General features: G+C 44.7%; 1 protein-coding gene across 1 annotated transcript; it reads right to left on the bottom strand.

The window, feature by feature from the left end:
* Positions 1–17313: 17313 nt before the first annotated feature.
* Positions 17314–19936, bottom strand: Btg1 (BTG anti-proliferation factor 1). Its single transcript, XM_021664005.2, has 2 exons — positions 19451–19936; positions 17314–18640 (listed from the first exon to the last, which is right to left on the bottom strand). Exons 1-2 carry the CDS (start codon positions 19596–19598, stop codon positions 18273–18275), a joined length of 516 nt encoding a protein of 171 aa, XP_021519680.1. The 5' UTR covers positions 19599–19936; the 3' UTR covers positions 17314–18272.
* Positions 19937–21495: the final 1559 nt, after the last annotated feature.

The raw sequence follows: 21495 nt of genomic DNA, 5'->3' as shown, positions 1-21495 counted from the left end.
GAGTATGTGCACGTGCGTGTGTGCGTGTGTGTGTGTGTGTGTGTGTGTGTGTGTGTGTGTATGTGAGATAGAGAGGGAGTTTTACATGCCAAGGCATGTGTGCAGAGATCAGGAGACAGCCTTGTTGGTTCTCACCACCTTTAGGTAGCTGCTTAGGATAGAACCCGTGTCACAGGGTCTGCATGGAGAGCAAGCATCTTTACCCACGGTGCCAGCTCGTCAGCCTGAAGTACAGTTTCTGTCTCTAGCTCCTTTCACTTCCAGTGACTTACTCATTGTTTCAGAGCTGTTTTGTCTTAATGAGGACAACAACAAAGGAATTTGAATTTTAGAACAGGAGTGGAGAATTCATGTTCACAAATGAAATAAAAACACAACAACCAAATAACTTAAAATATTTGATGGAGTATATACCCAACCAATTAAGTCTCCGCTGGAGAGTTCAGGGGCCCAGTACAGACAGGCAAAATGAATTCACAACTTGCTTTCTGAATTTTTTTTAAATTTCTAAACATCGCTTTTTTGTTTACGCTAGAAAGATGTTTTGATTATCTTATCATCTCTACGACAAAAAAAAAAAAAACTTACTTTATTTTCAGTCAAAGAAGTTATACAAGCCTACAGCCATCTAATCTTCCTCATATTGAACTTTCAACGTTTATATTCAGGAGAAAGAATTGTATCTACACAAAGCAACAGTGCTCATAATAGGGAAAACACTAAACAAAATATCATTCTCCCCAGGCTCCAAATCACCCTCCATTTATAATCAGAGTTTACAGTCTATGCTCGTCTCCTATTTCCTCTATGGAGCCGTTCCTGTCAAGAGACTCTCAGCACCTAGCCCCCGAGAGGGTGTTCTGAGAGCTTCGCTGAATGGCTGAATGGCTGTTTCACAGAAAGCATCTTTTCCCTGTTAATCACTCTCTCAGAGAAAGGCTTGGTGGTCTCTGGAGTAATCAGCTCTCTAGTTCCCTGAGACCCATGGATACCTGAGGCAGGCAACATTAGGGGTGATAGGGAGAGACAGGTAGGAGAAGGGACTGGCCAGCTAGTTCAGTCAGTAGAGTGCCTGCTTTGCTAGCCTGAGGACCTGAATTCAGGGCCCTCAGAATCCACAGCTTTGTCCCTGAGGGCTGAGAGGCCGAGACAGGAGGATCCCTGAAGCTCACTGGCCAACAACTCAAGCCAGATTTGAGTAGCTCGGTCTGAGATTTTGCCTCAAAAGGCTGGCTGTGTAGTCAAGGCTGACTTTTCACTCCTGAACAGTCTGCTCCTACCTCCCAACTGCTGGGACAGCAGTCATGTGACACCGGCAGCCTCCTTGGCTCTTTAAAACATGGACTCTCACCCCTGTGTACAGTGGACGCCTCATCAGGTCGCCACTCCTGTCTGGTGTGAGGAGAAAAACCAGGCCCAGTGAACAGCTTCTACCTCAGCGGTTCTCCACCTCCCTGACGCTGTGACACCTTCATACAGTTCCCTAGGCTGTGGTGACCCCCAACCAGAAAGCCATTCTCGTTGCTACTTCATACTGGTTATGAACCATAATGTAAATATGTGTTTTATGATGGTCTTGGGTGACCCCTGTGAATGGGTCATTTGACACCCCCCAAAGTTGTGGAGACCCACAGGTTGAGAACCACTTCCATACAATAGAGCAGGCTAAACATGAATTGATTTGAACAGCTGATGAAAAATCTCTCCAGGTTCATAACCTTTCTGTTCTACTACTTAATTTAAATGAAAAGGATGAGTGTGTGTCTGCTCTATATACAGAGACTGAATTGATACAATAATTGTTAGAGAGGGGAATTCTTTCTTCTCTCTCTGCAGTATTCGCCTTTATCAAAACTGATGGCCGGGCATCTGAACAGGTGTCGATGCGCACGTGTCCTGTGTATGCATTTTAAAAACAAAACCAGTATCCTGTACTAATTTCAAGGAGACAAAAAATGTTATTTTGTACCACTTCTTAAAATTTTTATTTATTCTTCTTTTTAAAAATGTGTGCATGAGAGAGAGAGAGAGAGAGGAGACAGCAAGCCACAGTGCTCGTGTTTAAGTCAGAAGCACACTTTGGCGTGGGGTCTTTCTTACCACTGTGGGCCCCTGGGATTGAACTCAGGTCCTCAGGCTTGGCAGCAGCTGTCTCTACCTTCTGAACCATCTCCCCTGTCCTACATTTTCTTTCCAATGCTAACTATACTCACCCTACTCTCCAGCAAACACGTGAACCCCTCCAACACAGGTGTCAGTATTTTGTTCCCTCAAAATAAATCTCTAGTGAAAAAAAAATATATTCACTGAAAATGGCAAACATATATCTAGGCAAAGGCCTGCACTGCAAACACTTAGATACTATTTTCACTCAAACACTCTAAAACCTTGAACCATGGAATAGTCAACTAAGCTACCGCATGTCAGTTAGCATTACCATAACTTTAGCGTATAGCACAGTTATGCTAGATTTAAATTTAGAAATAACTCAGCCCAAGCACACATTTAGGTGTTTCTCTTTCATTCCACGCGGGGGAAGATTTTCCTACCTAAGCAGAGAAGTTCAGAATGAGTGGGCGGGAGGAAGGAAAACACAGAGATTCTTACTAAGAACTAAGGCGGGCCGTTTCCCATGAAAACCGAAGGCAAACATACTTCTCATGGCCAGAGGATCCTGGCCAGCATCTTGATAAAGAGAATGAACTTTGAGACACAGTGACGCATCTAAAAATCTTCCGGGAAACATAACGTAGATTGTGGAAGCAGATATTAGCAGATCCATAAGGCTATAATCACCATCGGTATCCATGGTGCTAGGTTTCAAATTAACATGGTTATTTTTCTTGTGTTGCCAAATTTAACATTGGGGAATTTTGGTTGTGGGCTTATTATCATTAGGCAAACACATGTACTGATGTTGAAGAGAATTTTTTGATAATTACACAGCATTTACAAAAACAGGTTTGGAGATTTAAGCATATACTCAAATACCCATGCCCCCAAATAAACACAGGTCTCCTGTCATCCTTGGTAAATGTTTATTGTAGGTAAAATGTCTGGTTCTGCGTGTAATCCTAAATAATATGACTAATGGCTTTCAGTATATCTCCCTACCTTTCGTTCTTTCCTCTCCTCATTCTCCACAATGCCATCTCATCATTTTTAGTCAAATGGCCCCATTATCTGTTAATATTTATGAACTTTCAGAGGGAGCCTTTTGATGTGGATCCAGATGCGAGGGGAGGTTTGGAGGAACTGGGGGTGGAGGGGGGAAACTATAATCAGAAATAAGAAAATGGAACCATAATCAGAATATATTTTATGAAAAGAAAACTTTCAAAAAAATAAAAAGAGGGATCCTTTTGTAAACTCCAGAAAAATATCTCTGCCTCTATTTCCCCCTTGATCAGATTCTCAACAGTGATGGGGAAGACACACGACAGAGGTTTAATCTTAACCTCAACCTTCGAAAAAGTACTGGGGGAGGGGGATTCTTATGTAGTCAAATGAAGATCACCTAGAGGGAACTAGTCAGCCACTGTGAATAGGAACAATGAATCTTACATCTTCTTGGGCTAAGGAGTTCACGACCAGGACAGACATCGTGGTACAAAACATTTCAGAAAGTACCAAATCAGGGAAATACTTTAAAAATCTTCACACCAAAGGTGGTGATTTATACCTGAAGTTCCAGGTCTTGGGAAACTGAGGCAGGAAGGGTATGAGGCCCAGGCCACATAACAAGATCTCAAAAAACAAAAACAGGAGCTGGTGGTGCACAGTGGTGACACAGGCCTTTAATCTTAACCAGCACCCCAGAGGCAGAGGCAAAGAGGCAGGAAGGCAGAGTCAGAGGAAGGCAGATCTCTGCGAGTTCAAGGCCAGCTTGGTCATATATGAGTTTTTTTCACGACTGTGTAGAAAGAACCTCATCTCAAACAAACAAATAACAAAAACCAATCCAGGCTGGGGATATAGGTCAGCTGCTATAGTGCTTGCCTAGAACGAATGAGGGCTCCTGGGTAGAGCCCGAGTACCTCATTAACTGGAAGTGCTGCATATGATTGTAACCCCAGAGTTTGGGAGGGGTCCTTGGCTACGTAGTGAATTCACACAGAGACAAAAAAAAAAAAAAAAACCAAACAAACCGGAAGCTGGAGAGACGGCTGAGCAATGAAGTAGGCCTGCTCCTCATGGAGAGACCCCAAATTCGGATGCCTTTTAACAACTTCCTATAACTCCAGCTTCGGGGAGGCAAGCCTCCTCTTCTAGCCCATTCAAGGTAACCTGTACACATGGCATGCACATAAAATAAATCCCAAAAATAAAAATCAAAACAAAAATTTCAGGGAAACAAAAAACAACAAATAAACAAAATGCACACACAGAAGGTTCTCTGTAACTCAAGAATAGGCCAGACACCTGCCAGTAACTTAAAAAGGTGTTTCATAATGAGATAGCTCTGAGGTAATCTGAGCTCGACCTTTGGAACCTATATAAGATGGAAGAGGACTCCCCAGATTTGCCTTTTTACATCCACACATGTGGCTAGCACACGCACACACACGAGCATGCACATACAGACACACATAGCCACTAATAATACAAAAATAAAATAAGTGTTGTTCCAAGATTATTTATTTATTGCATGATGAAAAGCAATGTACCCTTGCTTTTATCTCATCTCATACACAAAGGCCAAGGGCTTGAAATGATAACAAAGCCCTTTACTGTAATCTCTGATTGTGTGAGAACAGGCTTCTTGAATAACTGAATTTTCCAGTTACCACGACAGTGTTTTTGTTTTCAACACTTGCCTGTATCATTATCCTGAGCAGTAAATCTCATTTCTTATTTACTGCAGATGTAGAATTTAAAGAAATCAGAATGACGTTTTAGAGTTCACGTCTTCTTATCAGGCTGTCTGTTTTGATTTGCAATTTTCTCTAAAGTGGAAAGGCAGGCTGGGGTGGAAAAAATCCGCTGCTAAGGCTTTACAGTAATCAAAGATGTGCTTACTCCTGCAAAACCCAGCGATCAGGAGGGAAAAGGAGCATGAAGCAGGTTAGCCGACACTATCATGAAGGGGTCCAGGTGCAAAATCACAATGCTGGATCTGGGGAGAGGTAGGCCGGGAAGGAGTCTGGAACTCACTCAGTTACTTAAACAGAATATTCTTTTCCCAGATTATCTCTGAAGCTGTTCCTTTGGTCTCCAGGCTTTGTGCTCAATGTGACCTTCTCAAGAAGGCCGTCCCTGACCATTTAACTTAAAATAGCAACCTGCCCCCACCCCTACCCCAGCAACAATTCCCTACATCCCTTTAATGTGTGGACCACACACAGTGCTGTACAACTCTCTGTCCTTGTCCCAGAACCAACCCGTCAGCCGTGTTCTTAGCGCCCTCGCTCCCTGATAGCACATAGATTTTCCCTGCTTCTTCAACTTCCTCTCTGAAAGCAGAGGACTTTTTATTATCTTCACATGACAAAAAGAGGGGGAGGGGAAGAAAGGAAGGAAGGAAAGAAGGGCAGAAGGAAGGAAAAAAAAATCCTGGGACCTTGATACATATTTTAAAATGTAATGTGCACTCTTTTACTATAATTTTAGCATTTCTAAAGATTCTGCCTAAATCATCCCTTGACATTAAAATCTTCCTATCGAAGAAAATCAGACATGAGAAATGCCAATGCCTAGGCAGGAGTGATGGCTCAGCAGGGAAAAGCAATTGCTGGGAAAGCCTGGTGACCTGAGTTCGAACCCCAGAACCAGTATGAAAAAAAGCTGGCTATGAAGCCCTTCTAAGGGGAGAAAGGCGAACCAGTGCAAACTCAAGGGCTAGCAAACAAGAGGGCCCCTGCCTCAGAAGGTAGAAGGGGGAACCTATTCCTGTAAGTTATCCTCTGACCTCCACATTCACACTGTGATACATGCATGCCCACACATCACACACACAAAAGTAACAAAGTAAAAACCAAGTGATTGCAGGTAGACCTGGTGTTGCATACCTGTAATCTCAGCACTACAGATGCTCAAGCAGGAGTGCTACCAGTTCAAAGCCATCCTGGGGCTACAGAGCAAGGCCCTGACTGAGAGGGAGGGATGGGAGAGCCAAACAAAGAAGGCTTGAAAAGGTTAAAGTGGTTAGCTGCTGCGTGACCTGCGGGTGGGGGGTGGGGTGGGAGTTAATAACAATCCTGTCCAAGTGACAGGTAAGACAACTTCCTTGTCTTACCTCCTGGTGAGGTGTCATGGAGGGAACGCACCAGGCTTAGCACATGTCCAGCGGTCAGCGAATCTACAGGAGAGCTACAGAACGGGAAGGCTGACACTGTGGTACCTCAACTTTAGGTGAGAGACTTCAAGTGGGCAAAGAGGAGCCAGCGAATAGAGGGGACTGATGAGACCTTGCCACCAAGGCCGACAACCTGGGTTCCATTCCTGGACCCCACGTGGTGTGGAAGGAGAGAGCCCGTTCCTCCAGGTTATCCATTGATCCACACAGGCACGTGTCACACACGCTTGCACGGGCACAAACACACGAACAAATACACTTTAAAAACAAAAATCATTTCGTCTCAAACAAAACAAAACAACCAAACAAAAAACAGGGGGTTGGAGAGGTGGCTTAGTAGTTAAGAGCATATACTGCTCTCACGGAGGACCTGAGTTTGATTCCCAGCACCCACATCAGGAGGTTCACACCACCTGTAACAACTCTAGCTCCAGGATATCTGAAACCTCTGGCACAGGAGCTCATGTACACAGGCCCACATGCATAATTAAAAATAATATATCTTTAAAAGAGAGAGAGAGAGAGAAGGAGGGGTAAAAATCAAGGACTGAATCTATTACTGTTATCAACATGTAGCCGAAGCAGGGAATTCTCCAGATGAGATCAGGTGGTTTTATTTTCTTTTTATGTGTATCAAGGTTTTTTGTTGTCCCCCCCCCCCACATGTGTAAATGCATCATGTGTATGCCTGGTGTCCTCAGAGGACAGATACCTTGGAACTGGAGTTACGGGTGGTTGTGAGCTGCCTTGTGGGTGGGAGGAAGCAAACCCAGGTCTTCTGTAAGGGCAGCAAGCTCTTACCTCCAGAGCCATCACTCGAGCCCAGGAATCAGGTTATCGGCTCAATAGTGAGATCCAGCCTGAACCATCCCTCCATCCGCACTGACTTGCCATGCTTTCTAAACTGCAGGAGGGTGGGGGTGAGGTGGCACCATCACTGAAAACACTCCTATTATCTCATTGAGAAAAGCATGTCTGTAGAGCAGTGCCCGGCATCACAGGCCACCTGTCCCGTGTGGCAGGACACAATGCCCGCCCTGTTCAGGAAAAGGTTAATCAAGGCTGCCTCCAGAGTAGGCTCCAGCTGTCCTAGGAGCTTTCCAATCAGGGAGGGGGAGTTGAGGGGTGTGGGGGGGAGGGGGAAGCCATGGCCTTTCCCTGCCCCTCAGTGGATTCCACTCTCACCAAGTACTTTACACCTTGCAGGCCTAGCACTGAGGCAGTTTCACAACTGCTTACGCAGGGACTTGAGTCAGGATTCTGATGGCTCTAGCAACTGGTGGTGAGACTTTTGACACGAGAGGAAATCCACAAGACTAGGACGTGGTTACACACACACACAAACACACACACACACACACACACACACATACACACACGACACCATCGACTCATGGTAGTTGCAAACCAACCATAGCAGGAAGCTCAAAAGTGGAGGGGGTGCACAAGAAGGTTAAACACAGCACAGCAAGAAGAATGTGTGTGCAGAGGCACTGTGTAAATTTGGCATCGTCACAATCTTTTGGGGTTGACCAAAAGTAGGTTTCGGCCTACTAATAAATAAGCAATTGTTAGTAAATCCCTGAGTCAGAGATCGGTCTGTGAGTCAGAGCCTACGGCTGCCTGTAGATGTCTGAGACAGAGGCCAAACATGGGAGGGGCCTGCTGCATGAGCAGCCACTAAGTCATGACTAGTTGAAACGCAAGGGTTTCTTCGCATGACAGCTTATTTCATGTTTGGGGTAGCCACTGTCACAGGTTTCAGAAGCAAAAATAAAGGCAGACAGGGAGAAGTAAAATGACTCTTTTCCAATTTGAGGCTTGCCTCCACAGCCATGCCTCTCAATCAGATCGTAAGTGTCTCAGAGGGAATTTCCTGGAGTGGAAATGCTCACTCTCTGATTGGGGTGTAGATTAGGTGAGTGTGTAAAACTCCCTGAGCTCTGTGCATTTATCTATGTAGATGATTTTTCACATTAAAGAGTGTTCCATGCCTTAGATGTTAAGTACTTAGCACAGGAGAGTCCTTAAAATTGTGATAAAGATGATGAAGTATAGCTTTCACGGTGGACGGCTTCTGGTTGGGGGTGGGAGAGGGAAGGACTCAAGTTTCCTTTAAGGGGCTGGCCACTGGGAGTCTGACCATGCTCCAGTGAGTATACGGGTAACACAAATTGGACTTTGTTTTAGCTTGGGTTTTATTGCTGTGAAGAGTCACCATGACCACGGCAACTCTTATAAAGGAAAACATTGAACTGGGCCTGGCTTACAGTTTCAGAGGTTTGGTCCATTATCGTTATGGTGTGCAAGATGGCAGCATGCAGACAGACATGGTGCTGGAGAAGGAGCTGAGAGTTCTACATCTTGATCTGCAGCAGTAGGAGACTGTTTCATACTGGGCAGAGCTTGAGGATACGAGACCTCAAAACCCACCCCCACAGGGACACACACTTCCTCCAACAAGGCCAAGCCTACGCTAACAAAGCCATACCTCCTAATAGTGCCACTCCCCATGGGCCACACATTCAAACATGAGTCTATGCGGGTCATTCCTATTTAAACCATGCTGTACCTGCTAAGGTGTGTTATGCCCTTGTCATATTCTCAGAAAGGCGACAAGATGTTGATCATCAACCCTAAAAAAATTAATACTGTGGACACAACCTACAAAAGGGAGATGGACATAGGTCCTGGCCAATGCTTGTGGTCTTTAATTACTAACAGCACCCTTTTTATGCACGAGTCACAGTTTGGTTAATAAATGTTATTTATTACCTTATTATTTATGGTCAATCAAATGGTATGATAGCTTTAGCTATGCAATGGGCCTGGCTCCTTCAGTTTTTCTTCACTCATCTTCCTTCCTGTCTGCCAAGACCTCACGGCAGATTCTACTGGCTCTCCATCGCTCGCTTTCTCCCTGACTAGCATCTAAACCTTTCAGACTTCAGTTCTAGTGTCCCTCCTCTGGGAAATCTTTCTGGAGCAGTCAGGCAAACACAGCTCACTGTGCCACCTCGACAGCTTGTCTTTAGCATGTTGCAGCTCAGGTAGAAATTCTGCAAATTGTCAGTCATCTCTTTTCTCTCTCCTCCTCCTCTTCTCCCCACCCCACTCACTCTGCCATGGCACTGTCGGGCTTGATTTTTATGTTTTGTTTTGTTTTGTTTTGTTTTGTTGAGACAGGGTCTCTCTGTTAGGTAGCTCTGGCTATAGACCAGTAGACCGGGCTGGCCTGGCCTTTAACTCACATAGGTCTCCCTGCCCCTGTCTCCTGAGTCCTGGGGATAAAGGCATGACTCACAACTGCTGGCCATTGCTAGTATTTCAAAGGACAACTATCAACACTAGCCAGCTAAGTTGTTCTCTTTACTTCCAAATGCATAGTTTCCTACCTCCTTCTTAAAATGTACAGGACATAACTGATTCATAAACCTGGAACCATACAGGGGGTTTAAGAAGCAACACAGACCAGTGAGACGGCTCAACAGGTAAAAGCACCTACCACCAAGCCTGAAGAACCTGGGAATCCAGGTAGAAAATTTACTGCCTTTTTAACTGGAAAATTAGCTCTGAGCCATGATGAGAATCTAGCTCAGAAAAAAAACCTCTGTGAAATAAAGGTCAAGGCCTGGGCTATCTGGAGGTTCAGTCTCCCAAAGAGAGGAGCAACTCATTTTCTTTCCTCTATTACTTTAAAATCCAGGACTCCCAAAAGCTGTCCTGACCTCTGCATGTGTACCACAAACACACGAACATACACAAGTGAAAAAAAATTAAAGGTTAAAAATATACAACAGGCGTGGTGGTGCATGCCTTTAATCCCAGGACTCAGAGAGGCAGAAAACAAAAATAAATAAATAATAAACAAACAAACAAACAAACAAATAAATAAATCACATATTTTTTTTAAAGGCACAGGCAACACCCTAAATGGGCAAAGAAGGAGCCTTCTTTGCTTTTCTTTCTTTGCTTCTTTGTTTCTTTCTGTCTATCTTTTTTAAGACAGGGTTTCTCTGTGTGACTTGGCTGTCCTGGACTCAGTAGACCAGGCTGGCCTCGAACTCACAGCAATCCGCCTGCCTCTGCCTCCCTAAGTGCTGGGATTACAGGCGTGCACCACCATGCCCAGCTAAGCCTTTTTTCTTTAATTCTTAGTGTTCTCTTAAGAACGGGACCACAGCCAGATGTGCCAATGCCTTTAATCCCAGCACAGCACTTAGGGGGCAGAGGGGACCTGGTCTACATAGTGAGTTCCAGGGAAAACAGAGCTACATAGTGAGACCCCATCTCAAAAACAAAACCAAATGAGCAATCAAACAAAAAGCCCCTTTCCAAGTCTATGAGAAAGACCTATAACACCAGGATGCTCAGAAGTCTGAGGAAGACCTGAGTTCAAGGCCTGCCTGGGCCAAGGTGAGTCAAGGCCAGCTAGGGCAACAATGAGACCCTGTGTCAAAATCTTAGTAAAGAGATATAACTCAATGTCTGAGTACTTACTAACCAAATAAGTACTTACAAGGTTTTATTTAAGGCAGGTGGGGAGTGAGGCTTTCCCCCCTACATTACTGCAGAATAAATTAACAGACTTTACCGGCTGAGCATCTGCTCGATGCCTGCACATGCGCGGTGCTGACACGCAGAGGCAGGCCACGGCACTCAGTGAAGCTGCCTTTACTTAGCCGTAGAGAGTGGAGTTTCATCCAGAAGAGCCCACAGTCAGTGACTCATTCATGACTGACCAGGGGCCAATCAGTGACACTGGCGGTGACTCAAGTAAATACTGCACTTGGTTACATGAGAAGAAACCCAACTGCAAGCAACCAATGTCTCAAAAGGCTGCCTTTCTTGGTTTTTTTTTTTTTTTCTTTGCTTTTCTTTACTCAGACCACTCCAGATTAAGAAAAGACTGAAAGGCACTATTCTGTCTCTTAAACAAAAAAACAACAAAAAAGTAGTGAATACAAATGGCTTGGAGGACTGCAAGACATGCAAAAAAGTCACCTTACCACCACAGCGAGGACCACTGAGGACGGAGCTGCAGAATGGATGCAAACTGTTTCCGCAGGGATTACACTATTACACTCACTGGGTAGAATGACTCCATCTCTCAATTTAACGTGCATCCAATTTCGACAGAGGATCTGAAAGGGCCTCGCCTTTGTAACTAGAAAATTAGCTCTGAGCCATGATGAGAATCTAGCTTAGAAAAAAAAAAAAAAAAAGTCTGTGAAATAAAGATCAAGGCCTGAGCTATCTGGAGGTCCAGTCTTCCAAAGAGAGGAGCAACTCATTTTCTTCCCTCTATTATTTTAAAATCACAAGTACACTTCTTTCAGTTCTCATTGTAAAGTAGACTTTAAGAAACTCTAGTCATCTGGATGGGTGGTGGTGCATGCCTTTAATCCCAGGTGGAGCAGGCAGCCCTCCATGAGCTGGACGCCAGCCTGATCTATAGAGTGAGTTTCAGAATAGCCAAGGCTACTCAGAAAAACCCTGTCTCGGGGGGTTGGGGGCTATTTTTTCTAAGCACAGTCATGCTATGATTGAACACTTGAGGGGGAAAATGAACTTGCTGTGTCTAGGTGGCATCCACAATAAAGTAAGTATACAAACACCCAACTTACAATTCCTGCTACATGGTTTCACTTGTTCATGTGGTCTGGACAACAAATGAACATCCCTATTTTTCTATACAGAATGACTCCGAAAGGTTAAGGGACTGTTCAGAGGCTGGCACAGGCCAAGGAGCAACTACTTATTCATGTGTATCCTTTACCCCAAAGCCCAACTCTCTAGGAAGGAAAGAGGCCTCGTTGTAAAAAGTTATTTCCTGCTCATGCAATTTCAACATTGATAATGACCAGAGACGGCCAACCAGCAATGAGAAGTTCTAACACATAGTCCACAAACGCAAGGCAATATCCCAGTGGCTATGAGCTTGGTTCCAGGGTAAGAAAGGCTTAAGTTCAAATCACATACTAGCTGTTTACTAGCTTTCTGGTGTTTGGACAAACTACACTTTTAGTTTTCTACCCAGAAAATGAAAATTTAAAAGTACTGGCCTACCTGTCAATCTGACCCAGTTGGTGAAAGAGCAAATGACAGTATCTATTGATCATCATAAGGCTCACAAGCACAATTTATAGGAGTACAAATTCATTTAGTTTATTGACCTAAGGGTACAAAATTGCCATGAATGAGAACTATAAATCCAATCCTGTTTATGGTGTAACTGTCATGTCTAATCAATTTACGCTAATATCCATTTCTGGAATCCTCTCAAATACAGTCCACTTATTAGTCATCTTTCCAAAAATGTAGGGATGGCTTAGATCAAAAGGGAAAAGGTACAGAGACCTCTGGCTACCATGTGACTGCTAGAAATAATGAACCATAGCCCTGACTTCCTTACGTCAACTTTCTTATGGACATTACAAAGACCGTGACAACCTTTGCAAGACACGATTAAATACAGAAGGACAAACAGATTTTTGAATTGGCAGTAACAATTTGGGGGTACTTGTTGACTGAAAAATGACTTAATTTTATGTAAATAATAATATACACAAAGTAGCGAAAATTATGTGAGGTGACCCTCACTTTGAATGACTTATCCCTTAAAGAACAAATGTCATAATTGTAAGTTATCCTTGGGAGAGCAAGTACTCCTCTGCTTTGGTAAGAATCTAGAAAAAAAAAAAAAAAAAGGTGATCATGGACCCATCAATAAAATGCTTAGTTTGTGCTTGCTTACAAAGATTATGACAGATTGTTTCTGTGGTTTTGAAACAAGGTCTTACTGTATAGTCCTGGCTGACCTGGAACTGGCTATGCAAACCAGGCTGGCCTCAACTCAGAAGAGATCTACCTGCCTCCTCCTCCCCAGTGCTGGGATTGTTAAGCGTGTATTTCTATGCACCCACCTACTTTAATACACGTGAAAACTGCAAAAATATTCTAAAAAATGGCATGTTCTGAGATGACCATCTAAAGAATCACGAAAGACAAATGCAGCCATGGTGAGTGTCTTCAGATGCAGGAGCCCATCTAACTCAACTGGTTCTTCCTGCCCCATGGTCCTTATTCTGGTGCTGTAGGTCTGGTCTATAATGAATCATCCTTGTATTACCAAGAATAGGGTCACAAGTGGCCTTCACCATGTCAGGGTAGAAGAGACGAGGATATAATTGTTGTTTTTTTAATAACTAATTTCTAAAGAGTATCTTTTCAAATACCAAAGAGCAAAGGGTATATGCTCTGTTTTCTAAAATGCCCTCAAGCATAGGTTTATGTATGTTTCTTATCTACGCATCCCTCAAGGTTGGTTTCCGTGACGGCCCTATAACCTATACTATCACCTTGACCTACCTACATGTTTAAAACAGTTTGGATTTTGCCTCAGCTTTGTGAATTCTACTTCCTATGGTTTGCCAAACTCTGACAAGACTGTTATGCACACCTCCAGACACACCACAGTGAGTGAACTGCCACCAGACCTTTAAGTGCCCAGATTCTAGTTCCCTCTATTTGAACCTTACACAATTCAAATCAAATCATGCTTTGCCATCAGTGTTCCCGGTGACCATGCAAGTTCCAAATGAACACTGTGTCTTCAGTATATAACCAGTAGCATGAAGGCTTGTGGATATCAAAAAATGGGACCTCAGAATGTTCTTTAGTATCTAACAAGATGGTCTGGAAGCATTCAAAGAAAGAAAAGTGAATACAATTCTATAATGAAAAGCTTATTTTTTTTTAATTCCTTTTTGACAACCTAAGCAATAAAGTAAAATAATAAGCCAATTTAAAACTTCAGTCAAAGCTGGGCGTGGTGGCACCTGGAGGCCAGCCTGAATTCCAGGGCCAGAGTCCAGGGCAGCCAAAGCTACACAGAGAAACTGTGTCTCCACAAAGCCAAAGCCAATCAATCAATCAATCAAACTACAGTCAAAACACTCATGTTAATAGTCTAGAAGTAGTTGAAAAAATGGTGTTAACTCACTCCTAACGGGAGGCTTGCTTATCCAGGAGTAGAGCTAAACAAAACTCAACACCTTAGCAATGTTTTCTTTTAACCTAAGTATAAACTTTAAAGATACACCAGAAATTACAAATGACACATTTCTCTGGTAGAAAGCCTATGATGCAGCTAAATCTAACCTGTAACACAAGGGATTTTACCCTAAAATGTATTTTAATACCGCTCCATCCCAAACACAAATGTTCACTAAGTAGATTGACAGAGTCCACATAGATGTTTGACTGCAAGAAATGAGAAGCATCCAGGCTCTGTGTGCTCCCTGTTAAATCTTTGCAGTTTCAGGGGACGATGCTTTCTAAAACTACTGGCAAATTCTCTCCACGAAGCTTAGCAGAAGCACCATCATCTGAAATCGAAAAGGATGGAGAAAGTGCCTCTAAACCTTCCACATGCAAAAAGGCAGCTTGCTAAACTAATAAAGAGGAAAAAGTCTAAAACATGCTAACACATGACCAGGGAGAGTCTAGCATTTTGGGTATTTATACCGAAGGTTAAGAGGAACCCGGAACCCTTTACTCATTAAATATGGACATCAGGACCACTGCCTTCCTTCCTCGGAATGTGAAGCTCATTCCCAGAATACTTAAATACTCCACAAAACCAAAATCGCTAGCCAGGCATGTTTGTGCACACCCTTATTTCCAGTATTTGGAAGGCAGAGGCCGGTAGGTGTCCGAGTTCTGAGCCAGCCTGGTCTACATATTGAGCTCCAAGCCAGCCAAAGATACATGAGGAGACCCTGTCTCAAAAAAAAAACAAGATTACTTGTTTGAGTAACAGTGACATACAGAAACCTCATATGCAATTCTAACAGAAAGCTGCTTTCTGATGGCCTTCCCAGCCTGCAATTACAGAAGTATCTCAAAGGTAAAGATGACACAGGGGATAGTCACATCCTGTATCAATAGGATAACTTTTCCCATAACCACGTCAAGCCAGGCTTCATCTCAGGTGGAGAAGAGGAGGATCAGGAATTTCAGGCCTTCCTTAGCTACATAGCAAGTTCAAGGCCAGCTTTGAGCTACAAGACATCAGCTCAAAACAAAACATTAACATGTCAAGGCTTGTTTTAGGATCACAAAGCAAGCCTCAACTTACATTTGGAGAAAAAAAACAAAACCTAAAACCTGTAAAATAACATAATCCTCAAACTTACTGTTAAATCTTAACTATACATTTCAAATTTTAAGTCATCTTTTCTTAAGGGGATCTCTAATAAATGACTTTTTTTTTCTAAGTTCAGGCAGTGTAAAACCTTTTCATATTATACCACTCTTTGAATAAAGAAGAAAGCCTAGTATAAATGAGCTGCATGTACACACATCAAGGTTTTGTTAGAATAGATACGCCAAACATTGGCCAAAAGCAGTGAGCAGGAACTATCACACAGCTACTGTGCAGCAGACACAGGCTCCGCTCAATTGTCTGGGGAATGGAGGGTTAGAGTTACAGGAAACAGCTGGATGCTAGGTCTGAGATATTTGCATGCCTCACAGGGCCAGACACCACCTGAATTATAAAAAGCAGTTTTGTTGGGCTCTCTCCTAATCTTTTTCAAGTAGCAAAGTCTGATAGCACTATCAAAAACAGTCCTTTTTTTCTTTTATGGGGAAGAAATCTGAGGTCCTCAGTACAGACCTGATCCGTCTGGAGGGTCCTCTTCTGTTTTAGGTCTGAAGAGTCCTGATCCTGAATGATACAAATTGGCCAGCGGTAGGGTGTGACCTACTTTACAGTAGTATAGTGTTCAAATTAAAGTTTGATAAGGAGAGACCTCTTAGAGAAAGGACTAGGTGAAATATATGTATGAAATATATGTATGGAAGATGTCATGGTACCCATTATTGCAAAGAAACACAAAGCATTTGAACTGAGGTGTGATTTAAACCTGCGATCCCTGCCTTCTGGAGGCAGAGGCAGGAAAATCCAGAGGGGAAGGCCAGCCTGGGCTACACAGAACAAGAGACCATCTCAGAAACCAAAATAGGTAAATCCAAACTCACAAATAGCCTTGCTAATAAATTAGTATCATTTGTATTCTTAAATACCTGGCATGTTTAATGTTTAGTGATGTATTCCTGGATCAGATTTAAAAAAAAAAAAAAAATCAGAAAAATTTAATCTTACAAATTAAAAAGCCATCAAGTTTGTTTGGAACTACTGACTTTGCTTCAAGCAATTTAAATTGCATTAATTTATTCCCAGTGTTAACCTGTTTACAGGCATTACTGCCCCTCCCCCAACAGCATTAGCTGTAAAGCACAACTCAATTTCTGCTTTCCATTCCCACCAAAATACCGTGTTTTACTTAATCCTCCACAAGCCCAACAGCAGCAGCAAATCTTAAGTATGTGAGATGTGTTACCAACCTGCACTCCAGCACTCAGAATTCCCCTCGCTATGGAAATCGGGACTGAAGCCAGGGCTTCAGCTTTTGAGGACAGAAGTTCATCAACATAGCTGTAGTTGAATTCCAGCTTATGGGATTTTTATATGAATCTTGCGGGTGATGAAAAGCAGAAAGCAACAGATCTCTCTGCTGTGAACAGCCTCTTAAGACTTATAGGTCACCTGCCCCAGGATTTTCTAATGGAACAAATCCATGGGACAAATAATTGTTTCTCCTAGGTGGGCCAGAGAGGAACATAGCTATTCTTCGTTTCACCAGGAAGCAATGACTTGTGGTCCTTTGGGCAGCATCACTTTTGGAAGAGGTTACCTTTTGTCTCTCATCCTCATTTCATGAGATCATAGCTTGTCAATGTGTCCATGTCTTTAACTTGAGTTTAAAAAAAAAAAAAAAAAGCCTTACTCCTGGTTTCCTCTAACGCCTAATGAACACTCATCACCTCCATTCCTCACCCAAGGTGTTTTTCTGTGTGACCAGCGTGCAAGTGATATTCACAAAGCTTACAAACCTAAGACCTTTGAGAAAAAGACTTTAGCTGAACCTCTGTAATCATGACGAGATTGATTAAAATGCCAAGATAAGAAACAATTTATTATAGAGAGAAGAAAAATTTCTCATCCAAAATATAGAAATCTGTACAACTTTGCCACAATCAATATACATGAACTGTACAAATTTACACCAGTTCATAATTTACCAAATAAAAGATGACTAACAAAGTTCACAAAATAGATGGTGGTTTGTGGAAAAGACTTTTACCCAATTGAGTACAAGGAGAGTTACAAACCAGACCTCCACTTTCTAAAAATAAGAAGTTTACTCACTCAGTCTTAGAAAACTACAAGCTAGCAAATGTACAGAGAGCTGGCTGGTGCTAACAACCACAGTTGAGACAGTGTCTTTTTTTAAGGGTCTTTTAAAAGCCTGTTGCCACGGCAGATTCTGGTCACTTGCTACTTTCAAAGCCAAAAACACAATACAAGGTCTGACCATTTCCCCGGGGTCATGCGTACTAATGTCTTTTATGTACATTTATACATTTAAGTGCTAGGTAAAAGTCTCCGTGTAAAATTTCCAGTACTACTATGCTTAAAACATTGAGCTTTCCTAGTGAGCTGCCAAAAAAGTTACTGATAACTTTCAAGTGTAATAGTGCAAATTCCTCTGCAAGATCGACTGCAAAAGAGGGTCCTTTGAAATACAGATTTTCCTTAAAGGGACTGATGCTGACAAATTGGGTCTAAGGTCTGGGAGAAACTGAAACCACCCTGCGACTTCACTCCCTAGCAAATAAAGTGATCCTAAACTTGGACTCACAGGCTATTTAAATCACTGAAAGGTACTGTCCAAACTATGGCACTGTCACTTTAAAAAAAAAAATTATTACCACTCTATCTTGTGCCAGATCTTCACAGCTGTGACATGGTTTAAATTCCATAATCCATCCCCAAGAGGAGCCCACCCAAAGCAAAAAAATCAAATTTATCCATCCATTATAAGATGATCCATCCATAGACTATATCTTAACCTGATACAGTCATCATATTGTAGTTTTTGGAAGGGCTTGTTCTGCCCAAGAGAAGTTCCTCCTTACAGCTGATTCTGCTGTCTACCATTTGCACGTTGGTGCTGTTTTGCGTGCTACCTCCTGCTGGTGAGGCTTCGTACAGCACACAGATGGAGCCATCCTCTCCAATCCTGTAGGACACTTCGTAGGGGTCAACCCAGAGCGTGAGTTCACTTGGGAGAAGCCTGAACAACTCTTGACTGCTCAGTCCAATCCGCTGGGCTGCCTGTCCAATCAGAGGATCCATCTTATGGTTGATGCGGATACAACGGTAACCTGATCCCTTGCACGGCTTTTCTGGGAACCAGTGATGTTTGTAATGTTCTGTGGAAGGAAAGAACAGAGAAACAATGCTTAGATCGGTAGCTAGCGCTGCCGCGTACTGCACTCTCCTCCTCCTGGTAGCTTCTTGGAGGAGCGAAAATGAAAACCAACAACTTTTACAAATGTCCCGGATTGCATTCGCTGCCGTGAGGCGCGATGGAGAAAGCGCAGGCAGATTTCGGAATTAACCGTGTGGCAAACACCGTCCTGGTACTGACCGGTTGAGCCTCCAAAACAGGAATCCCGCGCGCAGCCCCAGCTGCCCAGCTATCCGGATGGCACAGGCGACCTGTTTACTTTCTCCACCCCACCGGGGTCGCACACAATAGACTTTATGGCTTTGGTGGGGGGTGGGGGGGCGGCAAGACAACGCCACTGTGGACTGTTAACCCCGAAGGGAAGAAAAACACGAAACCCTAAACCAAGATCTGGGCTGGGCTGTAATTGTACCAGTGACAAATCCGATGATTAATGGGCAAGAGGCAAAGGAGGTGCGGAGACCTGGCACGTCGGTCCCGGGCTGGCTCCGGGGCACGGCGGCGGCGGCGGCGACGGCGACAGGCAACGCGGGGACCCCCGAGGGGACCCCCGCAACGGTCGCGGCGACGGGGCGAAGGGGACCGACGAGACGCGGGGCCCCGAGTCTTTTGTCCCCCGCGCCCGGCCGGTAGCCGTCGGGGCGCAGCTTCCCGTCGCCCCGCTTCGGATCCTTTGTTGTGCGTGTCGCGGCGCCCCGCCGCCCAGCCCCCCAGCCCCGGCCGGGACGCGCCCGTTGGCGGCGCCCCGCGCCGGGCCCCGCGCCCCGCTCACCTGCCAGCAGTTCCTGGAGGCTCTGGCTGAAGGTCTGCAGCTGTCGCTCGCTCGTGAGCCCCTTGGTGCGAAGGAACTTGGAGATGAAGGACACCGCGGCGGCGATCTCGCCTATCATGGTGGCGGCCCGGGTGTAGAAGGGATGCATGGGGGCGGCGGACGGGGGTGGCCCGGGGCGGCCGGGGCTCGGCGGAGCGGCCCCGACGGCGGAGCGGCCACCCCGGGCTTCCGCCCAGACCCGACGGCCGAGAGGAAGCGAGGGCGCGAGGCGCGGACGGCTACTGGTTCTATGGGATTTTTTTTCTCTTTCTTTTAGAGTAAAAAAGTTATTTTCAAGCCAGGAGGCGGCAGGAGAGAGAGAGAGAAGAGAGAGAGAGAGAGACGAGCGATGGCGGCCTGGTCACATCGCTCGGACCTCCCCAGCCGCCTCCGCCTCCAGCTCGGTAGCCTCCGAAGATCCCGAGAGTTGCATTTCCAGCTCCGAGGGGCGAAGAGCTGCCGCCGCCGTGCAGCTCATTTTATAGCGCTGGAAAGGAAGTGGCGTACCCGGAGCGTGACGGCGCACGCCAGCCAATCCGGAGATCGCACCATTGTGACGCAGGCAGGTTCGGAGCCGGAGGGGGCGGGAGAAGGGCGGCCGGGGGCGGGCCCAGGGGCCGGGAGGAGAGGGAGGAGCTGACGTAATCTGCTTGTAAACAAATAAACCCCGGAGTGGCAGCCTAAGACGCCGGAGCCGTGCGGGGGCGGAGGGACAAGCGGAGGAGGTGCGTGTGAAAGCTCCGCCCCCGCCTGGCTCCGCCCCCGTCCAGCCAGTCGGGACTTTACGCCCCGGAGCACCGTTCTCTGTCTGGACTCCTAGACGCGCTCAGGAGCTGCCGGGCCGGGGTTCGGTCTCTGCAGCCGCAGTGCCTGGTCCCCGCGCGTACTCCGTGTTTACATCTGGTTCCAGTCTGCGTGGCTGGCTGGTCTGCCGGGAGGAGCGTGCGGTGGCGGGAGTGTGGGGCTCCGCACTGTGCGGGCATGGAGGGGACAGAAACCAAGACCTGTCCTGGTTAATCCGAGCCACTGACCTAGGGGGCTGCAGACACCGGGAAACTACTGCGTCCCTGCCTGGGGAGACGGTGGGGACATGTCTGTAAAAAAGTTTAATTATGAAGCGGGTTAGTAAGTTAGGCCGTTTGTGGCTGCTGTTTCAGGAGAGAAAGTAACAGAATCTGTTAAAAAAGAAAAAAGAAAAGGAGGGCTTTAAAATGATTTAAAAGTCTGCATATGTATTTTAAAAGTGTACACACAACCCAAGTGTGTTTTGTTTTGTTTTGTTTGTTTTTTCCTAGTTCAAGTAATATCAGAACCTTAGAGTTGGGCTGCTGTTAACGAAAACAAAAGATTGAACTTTAAGCTTGTTGGGAGTGTTAAGCATAGACACCCATATTTACTTGCAAAGGCATGAGCTTGCTGAAACTATTGGACCCAAAACAGGGTTAACCCAATTCTATTAAAGCAGGAAAGAGGAGAGGGGGCAAAAAAAAAAAAAAGTGAAGTCCAGGCAGGAGAGGAAAGCAAACAAGAGACAGATGTTAACTCTACTGAACAGAAACAAATATCCAGAGTTTAGTTGGTCATCAATTTCAACACACACCACTTTAAAGATAGATGGAGCAAGCCAGGGGAGAGGAACAGCAAAGGGATGATTGGTTTCTGAGCAGTCTGTTTGCCTAAATGAAGTCTAAAGCTGGATTTGGAAAAGCGACTTGTACATTTTTTTAATTAATACAGTCCTTGAGTAGCCACACATGTGGAGTCAGTCCTCTAAAGATGATATTGTTGAAAATCACTAACTTGTTGATGTATTGATTTTCTTGGTAGTAAAGCCAGTCAAAAATAACGTCTTTGTTTTTCCCCGTTGAACTGTCAGACACAACTTTCTGAAAAACAAACAGTACAACAGGGTTTTCACTGGAGCCAGGAGTCCTGTCTTAACCACCCAGGAAGATAAGGAACCAAAAGTCAGTCCTTGAACTCCCACTGTAGGGAGGTCTATATCC

The sequence above is a fragment of the Meriones unguiculatus genome, chromosome 2 (genome assembly GCF_030254825.1).
Source record: "Meriones unguiculatus strain TT.TT164.6M chromosome 2, Bangor_MerUng_6.1, whole genome shotgun sequence".
Lineage (NCBI taxonomy): Eukaryota > Metazoa > Chordata > Mammalia > Rodentia > Muridae > Meriones > Meriones unguiculatus.
The sequence above is the reverse complement of the archived record's forward strand: the minus strand, read 5'-3'. Positions and strand labels throughout refer to the sequence as shown.